This window comes from Micropterus salmoides, unplaced genomic scaffold (assembly GCF_014851395.1).
Source record: "Micropterus salmoides isolate LMB-PRFRI ecotype aquatic unplaced genomic scaffold, ASM1485139v1 Ms_hic_scaffold_108, whole genome shotgun sequence".
In the NCBI taxonomy this organism is placed as follows: domain Eukaryota; kingdom Metazoa; phylum Chordata; class Actinopteri; order Centrarchiformes; family Centrarchidae; genus Micropterus; species Micropterus salmoides.
The window spans coordinates 14,953-26,903 of NW_024040130.1; the positions used below are offsets into that span (position 1 = coordinate 14,953).

At 42.3% G+C, this 11,951-nt stretch overlaps 1 protein-coding gene across 1 annotated transcript; it reads left to right on the forward strand.

Annotated features, from left to right (window-relative positions):
• Nucleotides 1-799: 799 nt before the first annotated feature.
• LOC119896814 (calreticulin-like) lies at nucleotides 800-8,236 on the forward strand. The gene is given in 10 exon segments (XM_038710255.1): nucleotides 800-999; nucleotides 1,683-1,784; nucleotides 4,173-4,376; nucleotides 4,568-4,662; nucleotides 4,775-4,984; nucleotides 6,378-6,491; nucleotides 7,150-7,293; nucleotides 7,461-7,553; nucleotides 7,930-8,059; nucleotides 8,062-8,236. Coding segments are annotated over 10 exon segments (1,275 nt in total). The 5' UTR covers nucleotides 800-905; the 3' UTR covers nucleotides 8,151-8,236.
• Nucleotides 8,237-11,951: the final 3,715 nt, after the last annotated feature.

Below are 11,951 nucleotides of genomic sequence, written 5' to 3' on the forward strand. Positions count from 1 at the left end.
GTGACTTCTGAAGGTAATTGGTTTCACCAGAGCTTTTTATGGGCTTCATAACAAAAGGAGTGAATACATATGCACATGCCAATTTTCAGTTTTTTATTTCTAAAAAATAGTTTTATGTATATATTTTTCTCACTTCACTTCACCAACTTAGACTATTGTGTTCTGGTCCATCACATAAAATTCAGATTAAACAAACATTGAACAAAAGGCTGTAATGTAACAAAAGAGGTAAAAACCCAAAGGAGTGAATACTTTTGCAAGGCACTGTATATTCACTAAGCATTATTTGGTGACTGGTACCTATAGACCTTTGCCTTTTTGCTATCTTGGTTATGAAGTAGCCTAATATTCCACCGTGTTGTCCACCTTTAGACGGCCTGCATTACAACAACATGGGGCGCAGTGTCAAAGATGCGCTTTTTGTAGTCCATGTTAAGAACATTGTAGTTTCATCACGGCAGGTCACGTCAGTAAAATCCGCCGTCGCATAATTACGTCGCCTAGAAAAGAGCAACCGGACTCTCTGAGCCCGGTTGCTCTTTTTAAGTCCTTATGAATTCTACTTCACATCTTTCCTTGGCCTCATGATGTCTTCCATCAAGGTCACGGAAAAGGGGTTAGGAAAGGAGATTTTTTTTTACTTTTCGACCGCAGCCCCAGAGTCTCTGCCAGCACCCACTCCGCCCCTCTCCGATCTTCGTCCGATGCAACCCGAGCGTTGCCGAAAAGTAACTCGTGGTCTCATTTCATTGGCGAGAGGCTCGTCCAATGAGCCGCGGCCATCTGTGCAGAGCTCATCACTGTTGAAATAGTCCGGTTACATTTCCTCCAGGCGTTATAACCTGAGCTCTTTTCACTCCACAGTTGCATCTCTCCCTCCCTGGCACCGGACAGCGGCCCCCGACATGAAGCTTCCAGCGGCGGTTTTTGCAGTTTTTGCATCCATAGCTGTCAGCATTGACGCTACTGTCTACTTCAAGGAACAGTTTCTGGATGGAGGTGCAGTACGGCCGGTTCCATGTCTTCTTGTCCTAAACATTTTGTTTTGTTAAAGTGGCTGGCTTAACTGACTAGAACAGTATCGTTTGGTAGTTTGTCTTCAGTGTGTGGCTTTTTAAAGAACATATTTCTTTAAAATAACCTTAGGCCTACTGCAGTAATGACACTAATAAACAGGCTAGGCCACGTTATGTCTATTAGTTAAGTTAGATATAATGTTAGCTAAAATAGCGTAACACAGCAGTTAAGTAAATACTGTAATATTTTTTTAAATGGACGCTGTCTGAATTTAGTGAAGCAAAATGAATACCAAATAATTCCTCGTAACGTTACTTGAGTTCAAATATTCTTTCACTTTTGATATCGCGCTGAACAGATTGAATGCTTCCAGGTGAAGTCCAGTTCGGCTGCAGTAACGTTTGAACTGCCTGACCTCAATGTGATGAACCAGTTAGAACCAGTTAGAACACAAGTAGAACCTCAAAGGAAATGTAAAAAACCAAACAAAAAGCCAGGAGCCCTGTTAACTACCAAGGTAACAGCAGCGTGAGTGGGTTTAGTCTTTAAATGCACTTGTGTCTGGAGCAGGCAGTGTAATAGATGTGTAATGCAGTTTGGTTGTGTCAGCTAACAGGAAAAGGAAGGAAGTCAGTAACCAGTTGAGGTGGATTGCTGTGTTTCAGATGGATGGAAAAGCCGCTGGCTCGAGTCAAAGCACAAGTCAGACTATGGCCAATGGAAACTGAGCGCTGGAAAGTTCTATGGGGATGCTGAGGCTGATAAAGGTAATTATTATATATTCTGCCATAGACACAGTTGATCCAAATGCATTTGTCTGAAATGGATGCATTTGCATATCTCAAAATACTTGCAGATAGTGTCTTGTCATGCAAATGTAGGTAAAGTGCTTTGTGTGTATATCCTCCTCCAGTACAGCCACTTCACCAAGAATTGTCCTGTAAAGTGTGAGATTATATCCAGGACTGGAAGAACGGACCAGAGGGCCCTGGGGCAAAAATGATCCACAGTGGTCCTATTAACACCCCCAACTCTTCATACTTTTGCCACACCTTTCTTTGTCAGTGTACTCCCAGGCCCCAGGTGTACTCTCTGGTAATTTGACTGAACACAAATTAATTTATTATGCATAAAAAATATATTTTTGACATCAGGCCCCTCTTCAAGGAAAAATCATGTCCGTTGGTACCGTACTTTTGCACAAACAAGTCGATGCACAGTAATTCTGGAACTTTTGGGGATCCTGGAGTACCAGGGCCTTGTGTCAATTAACCAATTTACTCAGTTGGTAATCAAGGCTTGTTGATATCCTGAAGCACTACAGGAGGTCACAGAAAAAATATATTATGTGGGTAAACGTTTACGAATGAAACCTGATCAACAAGAAACCGGTACACATTCACAGGCAAAAGCTGTGGAGAGGTTTGAGCCCAGTGGCCTGTACTACGAAGCAGGGTAACTGGCTTATCCAGGTAACTTCAGGAGTAACTTTGTGACGTCGGGTGTAACTTCCTGATTAACCTGTACTACGAAAGGTGGATAGGTGTTAACCGAGGTCTGTTGCCATGGCAATTTACACCGCATCTCTACACTGCTCCGAGCAGGTTTTGCTGGTGGTTAACTCGAGGTTACTCTGCACGTGGACTACACACCACATCTGTACTCAGTGTTAATGATGAGAAGTAGGCTATTATAGACATCACTTGATAAAATATGTTTAGATTTCATCCTGATTTGTTCCACTGGGTTGCAGCTGAAATGTTATTTACGTTCACACAGCGAGCCCTGCAGCCTCGGTGATTTTAGGGAGGAGATCTTAATTAACGGGACAGTTTCTTAGATGTAGCCCATCTGTAGGCTGTAACTGAATTCTCCTAAGTGTTTTCATATATTTAGAGTGAGCCAGGGTGGGGGTTAATAAACCGAGAAAATAAATCCTAGATGAAAGTGTCAAATTTACAAGAACTAAAATCGGAAATTCCCTGAAATTAAAGTCACAAAAAATCAAAAATCACTTTCTTCTGAACACGCCCAGTCCATGGCAAAGTCTCTGAGGTGCATGATAGTGATTGTGGGCTAAACTCAAATATTTCCTCACTGCTAAATCTGATGACAAAGTTTAATACAACTTTCCAATGAATGCCTAATGCACAGCAGAAGTGTGTGTGTGTTGTTGCAGCCTTGCAAAGTGAAGTTTCTCTCATAAATGTGTGTCAGAGAATATTCAAGTTTTTTTTTTTACTTATACAGTAGATTAATCGTGGAAATTCAATTTTGTCTCGGATTATTCCCCCTCTCCGCTGGCTCCTTTTTTTTTTTTTTTACATTACATTGGATCTTATGTGCAGTTGTACATTTATATCTTAATCATAATACACAAAAGAAGAGCCCATAAAATAGGAAACTCAACAAACGTAACCTATTGGCCTCAGGTGAAGATACCAACGATGGTCGTTCAGTCTTGGCCACAGGTAGTCTCAACGACTGTAACGACTGTCACAGCAACAAGGAACACTAACGAACCAGCGGTATCGATGACCCGGGAACGACCCCACTGAGGTTAAATAGCTGAGTTTCCCTGCCAGTCAGTCAGAACTGAAGAAGTCCTTTGGATGAGGGACAAACGTCTTCCAGTATCTTCAACCAAGTCCAGTTGCCCTTGATTTTAACCTTCGTTGGAGAACTATGACCTGGATGACTGAGAATCTTCATAGACAGCCCATAAAAAACTAAGTAGAGAATTAGCCTACAATAAGAACACTGAAAATAATTACAGATTTACTCAAGCCTACAGATGCCAACAAGCCTCCCTGGCTTTGTCGGACACCACGGTGTTAGATTTAGCCATTAACATGTCTTTAAACTCATCATATCCCGACACTATTGTCGGGCATTCTTCTGAGGAAAATACGGAGCATGCGTCATTGCCAAAAAACTCTGCCTGCATAGCCGACTGCGCACCAACTCCAATTAAGTTAGCACCGACTCAACTAACCATCTTATTCACCGTCGTAGTTTAACACCAGTGTAGGTGGTCAGAGTTTGCTTAATAACCCTGAGTTAACTCTGAGTATGTTGAACTCCCTTCCTAGTACAGGCCACTGGTTGCTGACAGCTGTTTTCTCATATTTTTGTCTTATCTGCACCCCCACCAGGTGTCCAGACCAGCCAGGACGCCCGCTTTTACGCACTGTCGGCCCGCTTTGAGCCCTTTAGCAATGAGGGAAAACCCCTGGTCATCCAGTTCACCATCAAGCACGAACAGAAGATTGACTGCGGAGGTGGCTATGTCAAGATCTTCCCCTCTGACCTCGACCAGAGCGACATGCACGGAGACTCCCAGTATTACATCATGTTTGGTGAGTCGTGCTTGTCTTGTGGAGACCTGACCTCAGAACACAGGGTTTTTTGAGGAGAGATCACCTGGAAGGATGCTTGATGCATTTTCCTAACAAGTAATTTTTACATTCAGCTGTTCCATTTTTAGTCATTACTGTGATTCGTCCTTCCTCAAATTAAATAAGTAACATAACATGCCCCGTGTCTCCAGGGCCTGACATCTGTGGATACAGCACAAAGAAGGTTCACGTGATCTTGAACTACAAGGGCCAGAACCACCTCATCAAGAAAGACATCAAATGCAAGGTAGCCACTGCACAAAGTCTGTTGACTAGTTTTGATTTTTGTCTTTTGTGAGTGTGAATTTTGTGAACATTTTGAGAGATGGTTGCTCATTCTAAATTCCCTCTCTCTCCAGGATGACGAGCTCACCAACCTGTACACACTCATCCTGAATCCCGACCAGACATACGAAGTGAAAATCAACAATGAGAAGGTGGAGTCCGGCTCCCTGGAGGACGACTGGGACATGTTGCCCCCAAAGAAGATCAAGGACCCAGATGCCAAGAAACCCAGCGACTGGGACGACAGGGCCAAGATCGACGACCCCACTGACACCAAGCCTGAGGTCAGAGATCATGGCTTAGGTTAATCTTAATTGTATTTCTAGAATACAAGATATGAAACTTTTGAAACTTTCCATGAATGCACGTTACACCTGGGCTAGCTGCAAAATGTTTGGTTAACTTCAAAACCTGGAACTCTCAAATCCTGTTCTTCAAACGTGCCTCACTAATCCAGGGATAACTGCTGTTATCAGGCTGAAATAATCGTGGTAGTTCTCATCCAGCTAATTGGTACTTTGAGCACATTTTGAGGATTGATTTGTTTGAATTGGTTCGTTTGTATCTAATATTGACCTCATGTTTGGGTTTCACCTCAGAGTCTTGGTCTTGATGTTGCTGTGAATAAGATTCACTATCACTGGTTTGATCTTCAGAACTGTTGTCATTGCAACATTTTCTCAATACATTTCAAGACAGCTTTGAAGAACTGACAAATCGTCTTGTGTCAGAAAATCTACAATCAAATCAAGCTTTGGTAGTTCTCCATGTGCAGGGCCCAGGTCACATTGCTGTTGTTAGCTAGTGTTGGGGGTGCAACAACTAGTCGACGTAGTTGACAAAAATCGATTATTAAATTCCTTGCTAACGAACAGTATGCTAGTTAGCGAGCTAGCTTCCCGTTAAAGCCGTGTTACTTCTATGAGCTGCAACGGTTTCTATACAGTTTGCTTTGGACAATTTGATTGATTGTTAATGGCGCTGAGAGTAGCACATTTATGATACACAACGGCCGCGTTCACAGTCCAGATGTGCCCCAACTTTACAACCACAAACGATGCATCACTCATGGCGACGTTCCCACTGGAGAACATGTTGCTGCCGAGTGCGCAAGATTAGACAAGACCGGACAATTTCATACTTTCTAAAGAAGAGAAAACGGTTCTCCTGTCTGTGCGATTTTTTTAACTCCCTTAAAAAATCAGAGTTTTGTGAGTTGTTGAGTTAGGGGAAAATATATAAACATGAAACTGTCTACTATAAAATCGTTAATTAATAATTATTATAAACTGTAAATTTGGTAAATGTAATGCATGACGTTATTCCTTTCTTCGTATATGGTGTCAGTTTGTCCCGGTGTGTTGCAGTACTGGCGTGTAAACTTTCTGTTGCTGCAGCAGAAACGTTCATTAAAAGATGCATTTTTGAAAGCAGTATTTATTTTATTGTTGTGACTGTTAATTAGCGCATGCCTAAAACAACCTCAAGTTAAATTTAAAAGCTGATAGCTAAATAAGACGCATTGTGTAATTTTGCAATTCATAATGCGAATAGTCGATTATTCGTTTCAATAATCGATAGATTAATCGACTATCAAAATAGTCGTTAGTTGCAGCCCTAGTTAGAGCGTTGCATTTTTACAATTAGTTATATGGTAACTCCATATCTGTCTTCCAGGACTGGGACAAGCCAGAGACCATTCCTGACCCTGATGCAAAGAAGCCTGAAGACTGGGATGAGGACATGGACGGAGAGTGGGAGCCTCCTATGATCACTAACCCAGAGTATAAGGTACGGCAGGAGAAGGAGTGTCTGTCAATGTACTCAATCAGAACTGGACCAAAATAGTCAAGTGACATGCAGTTGTAAGACAATAAAATAGGTGTACGGTGTAATGTTGTTTCCCACATATATACTTTACTTGGGCGGGCCGCCCAGGTATATTAACAGCTGCCAAAGTATATTTGGCGACCCATTTTAGCATTTTTGCAGAGAAACACAGAGAGAGATCTGGTAGACGCAGAATTTTACAATTACGGAGTGACAGTGAACACACCACTGCAGATGTCATTCAGTACCACGTTGGTTTCCATCCACATATGGCACCTGTTGCTGTGATAACGGATTTGCAGGTTAGTTTATTAATCGCAGTGACTTTACAAAGTGTAGCCTGCTGCTGATGAGAGAGTCTACAGAGAGACGGGGCAAGCCGGTGTGTTTGAGTGACCGAGCAGAGGTGCAGGATAGTTGTGTGTGAATGTGGGGAGAAGAAAAAGAGAGCAGATTCAAATAGCGAATAACGTGGAGAATTAAGTAGAATTTAAATAATGAAATAACTTACTAGTGATACACCACTTGGTAAAGTTGGGCACAGCTAAAGGCTTGTGACTAAAGTGTGTTTCAAGCTCTACCATCACTAGTCCTAACCACTCTCCTGTTGTCTTTTCAGGGTGAATGGAAACCCAAGCAGATAGACAACCCTGACTACAAGGGAGCATGGGTTCACCCTGAGATCGACAACCCAGAGTACACTCATGACGCCGCTATGTACAAGTTTGATAACATTGGAGTACTGGGCCTGGATCTGTGGCAGGTAAGAAGTGCTGCTGACAGTTCTGGGGTTGAAGTATACGTACAGACTAGTGTCATGCTGTTTGCTTATAAATCCACGGTGAAAGATGATGATGATGATGATAATAATAATCATTTAGGTGAATTCATTGAGTAAACAATATTAATGTGTTTGGTGTGTTTGTTCAGGTTAAATCTGGCACCATTTTTGACAACTTCCTGATCACTGATGATGTCAAAGAAGCACAGGAGTTTGGGAAGGAAACCTGGGGAGCTACTAAGGTAGGCCTGTACTGAAAAACTGTATGTGGAGCCTAGGTATAAGCTATATTGTGTATTCTAGAGTAAACGGCACAATGAATATTTTCATTACCAATGACAGCAGTCAGTGTCTGTGGTCAACCCCGGGAGAAGATAAACTTTGGTCACAGTCTAAATTAATTCATTAGCCACAATTTAACTCCCAAGAACACATGTACATCAAGAACATATTTAGTGAATCCAAATTAAATAGTCATCTGCAGCATGACATGAATGAAAATGTGATGACCTCAAAATACCTGCAGTTATTTTGAGAATAGCCATTAAATGGAATGCAGCACTTCAAAAGCATACTCCTGTTCTGTTAAGAGGACATAAAACAACGTGTCTTTCTCAGGGACCAGAGAAGAAGATGAAGGAGGAACAGGAGGATATGGAGAGGAAACTGAGGGAGGAGGAGGAGAAGAGCAAGAAGGACACTGAAGATGGTGATGATGATGGGGAGGAGGAGGAGGAGGAGGAGGAGGAGGGGAGGAGGAGGGCGAGCACGATGAGGAGAGGGACGATGAGGCTGGGACAGAGGAGGATGGCGACGTCAAACAGAAGGATGAGTTGTAGAGGAAAGGCGGACTGCTGCGTGCTTCTGTCCACAGGTTCAAAAGAACGTCAGAAAATGAGCGAACGCTGGATGGACTCTGGCCTTTCATACAGCAGCCTTTCATTCAGACGAGGTTGGGGTGGGGGGGTGGACGGTGGGGTACGGTGAGATTTATATTTTGATTCCCTTCTTTTTTTAGCCTCCAAATTAGAGAGGTGTTCCTTCTGTTTGTGTCTGCTTTGGTTGAGAATTTTCTAAGTTAATTAATATGATTTACTGAACGTGGTGTGAGTGCATCCTGCAGTTCCTCACAGAGCCAATCACTTTTTACTAATGCCTTTGTTGGGATGTCCAGTAATGGAAGTGGTGTCTGGTTCATGCACTTTTATTCTTCCTGTGTGATGAAGTACTGTTTGTTTTTAATTGACCCCTTCATAATTTATTCGATCATTCGTTACCTGAAAACATGTCAGTTCCCAAAGCTCTGCTTTTGGACATGCGTCCTTCCTGTGTGATGAGTGAGACTGTTTAGACAAACTGTGATTTGTACAATCCTCATTTTCTCATTGTTCTGAATGAGTGACTGTCCCATGGGCACACACTGTCTTTGAGTTTCAGTGAATAAATTGAAGCTTCTCTCAACAAGCTGCCGTGCTTTCACTGGTCCTGTGACTGTTGTCAGTCTTATTTCAGTGTGGTATGTGAGCAAGATATATATCAGGGGATAGAGTGGTGGTCAACACAAACACCGGGTATCTGCCTTTAATGGGTGTTATAAAATGTTAAATATTGGTACTGATATGACACTGAGTTTTGGTACAGATAACTAAAACAGCATTTTTCACCTTTATATATACCTTATTGTTTGGGATTATACTGTAACTAATCTAAACCTCTCAACTCTCACTCACGGTCCACTCACTGGCTGCTACCGAAAAGTCTTTTTTTCTTAGGAAGGTTCCTAAGTGAATGAAGTGAACCGGAAGTATATATATGAAAGGTGTGAACATTTCCTTTTGTACATTTTTATTTTGTCATTGTAAATCTTATTATTCATGTATGTTTTTTATGTATCTTAACTTAACTTCAGCCTGCCCAGGGACTACGGGTGAAAATTAGCTCTTGAGCTAAAACCCGGTACAATGCATCGTCCCCATTGAGGTTAATGTTTATTGTACGTTGTCCCTGTTTCTCTAGATAAAAAAAAAAAAAAAGTATTTCAGTGGCAGCCATGATAACAGCTGTTTGAATTCTCTAACAGCTAAGGAAAGGAGCCTCAATGCTTCCTTTCATATCTCCTTTAGCATAGGGTACACCTGACCATCCTTTACGAAAGGAAAGGAGAGAATGCCGTCCCACAATTCCTTGTGGCGGCAACATTTAAAGCGGTGCACGTTCTCAAACTCAAACGATAAAATCCATCAACCACATTTAGCAAAATCCTTGCAATACAGATGCACATGCACACATGCACACTTTAATAAGACTCACACTTACCTTCTTTCTTTTGGCCATTAAGTGTTTTCTACAATAAAAAAAATAATTCACCAACCATGATGGATAAAGGAGGCTGATCACATGTAAGTTACCATTGGCTATTAAGCCTTTTCTCTCTTATGCCATAACTTGCTAATATGCATATATCTTAAACTGTCAACAGTAACTGAGACCCATGCGAGCTGTTACTGGTCTTGTAACCTGATCAAAGTCAGGATAATGTTGCAGCGTGTAGCCTCACGTTATGTACTGCAGCCTTCAGCAAATTAATTTTACTTCAGTCACAGATGCTGACACACTCGCCTTCATAAAGGCAAAGATCCAGCTGGATAACCTCTACAGTAGGCGTTTCCCACACACTGATTTATTTGTGGCGGCCTGCCACATTATCAACGCTGATTTTTGATTGACTTTGTTATTTAAAGGCAGGGTAGGCAAATTGCTTCTAAAAACCTTTTTTCATATTTGTTGAAACTGTCTATATACACCAATGCATATGAAAAAGAGAGTATAAAAATCAGCTGTCTGTAGTCCTCTCAGTGCTGCAGTAAACACAGCCACTCGTTTCATTCGGACCGAATGCAATGATTGGCTAGCTGACTGTCGCTCTCCCTCGCTGCCATGGCTACCAGCCCAGCTGCTACAGGAGCTGCCCCCGTGCGCGCACCCGCTCAGTTCTATTTCATATAGGCACAGCCCTCTAAGGCTATGGCTATTGGGTTTACCTCTTCCGCGCGCCTGCGCGGCACTGAGAATTTTAGTCTATGCCCACCCAAAGCGTGGGCCTCTCTTACGTCCGCACCATGTATATATACAACGGTGAGACCCAGCCTTCTATGGAGCGCTAAAAGGCTCACAATACGCCACTTTCCTACCTCGTTTTGTTAAAAAAAACAGCGTAAAAAGCGCCATTTAAACGGCCAGGACGCCGTAAAAAGCGCTGTGGAATTGTGTAAACAACGACGGATTTTTCGTCGGTCTGGAGGCGGCGAAAAAAACGCCACTCTGTGCTCATGTAACGCCGCTTTTTACGGGGTCAGTGTCCCCAATGACGCGCAACATAACGTGTTACAAGACCCGTAGTGTTAAATGATAATGAGCTCCACCCTGTTTTTTCCAAAGCCGATCAGTTTGAACTGTTATCACCCAATCAGTAAATAACAAGAACAGACCACATTAATCCAACCCAGCACAAGGATGTTTTAAAACATTTTAAAAAACACTCATTTAAGAAGTTATTGGACGCTTTAGCTCACTGCTATGACGCTGCCTTACAAGTAGAGTTTCTGTGGGTTGCAGGTTTGCGCCCTGTTCGCATCTTTTTTTACTGGGGGAGGTTTTTCTGTTTTCTGTTACAATGGCAATCGGTAAACTGAAGTTGTAAGCACACAAACCTTACTGTGTTTTCCTCTATTTTATTAACCTAATAGAACCAATCCAATATTAATGTACCGACTGTGCTTACTATAAGGTGCAACGTCTGCAGGCTTGAGAAAGGAGGATGGTTGGTGTGTGCAACTGACTGTTCAGCAAATGCACAACAAATACAAGCTTTGAATCTGCAGGTCATGGCAGCACAGGGCATAGGTTTTCTCTAGTTTTTTTAGTATGAGAGTCTCTAGTCTTTTTGCAGGTAATCCATTTAAAATGAGCCAACTTGTTCTGATTTCTATGGCAACCGGCAGCGCTTGTAGAAGCAGTAGCTGGTAACGTTAGCTCCTTCAAACTTTGCTACACTTTCCTCCCAGCTTAATTGCCAATGTGTTACCTCTGACATAAATAAAGTCACTGGAAGATGAAGACGGGGTTTTTGGATTAAGGACCAGCAGACCACGATCCACCCGGCCCAAACAACCGGACTAGGCACCACGCGGGTGCAGTGATCGCTCAGAGGAGAGGACAGAGAGCCAGGAGAGGAGCCATGCTGGCCCAGCTTGGACTTTATTCTGCTCCTAAAGATGCAGTCTGGACAAAATGTGACTCATGTTGACCAAACAAATGAATTCAGAGACTGGCAGTTGGTCCATGTTTCGATCTGTCAGCGCAAGACTCTAGCAAGATGAGCAGAAGTGGACTCTGTGTTTTACATCGATGATGCTTGGTGCACTAACGCAGTCAAGATGGACTCTTCAATACAATACAATACATGTTCGGGGTGTATAGCATACGTAGCCTATATGTTTATAGCTTATGTGTATAAATAACTGTAGAAATTGTTTCATTGTGTATTATATTTAGTATAGGCCTAAAATTTATTATGTTGTGTGTTGAAGGAACTACAAAACCTCTCTGTTGTCTGTAAGCAAGCCACAGACACATAAGAA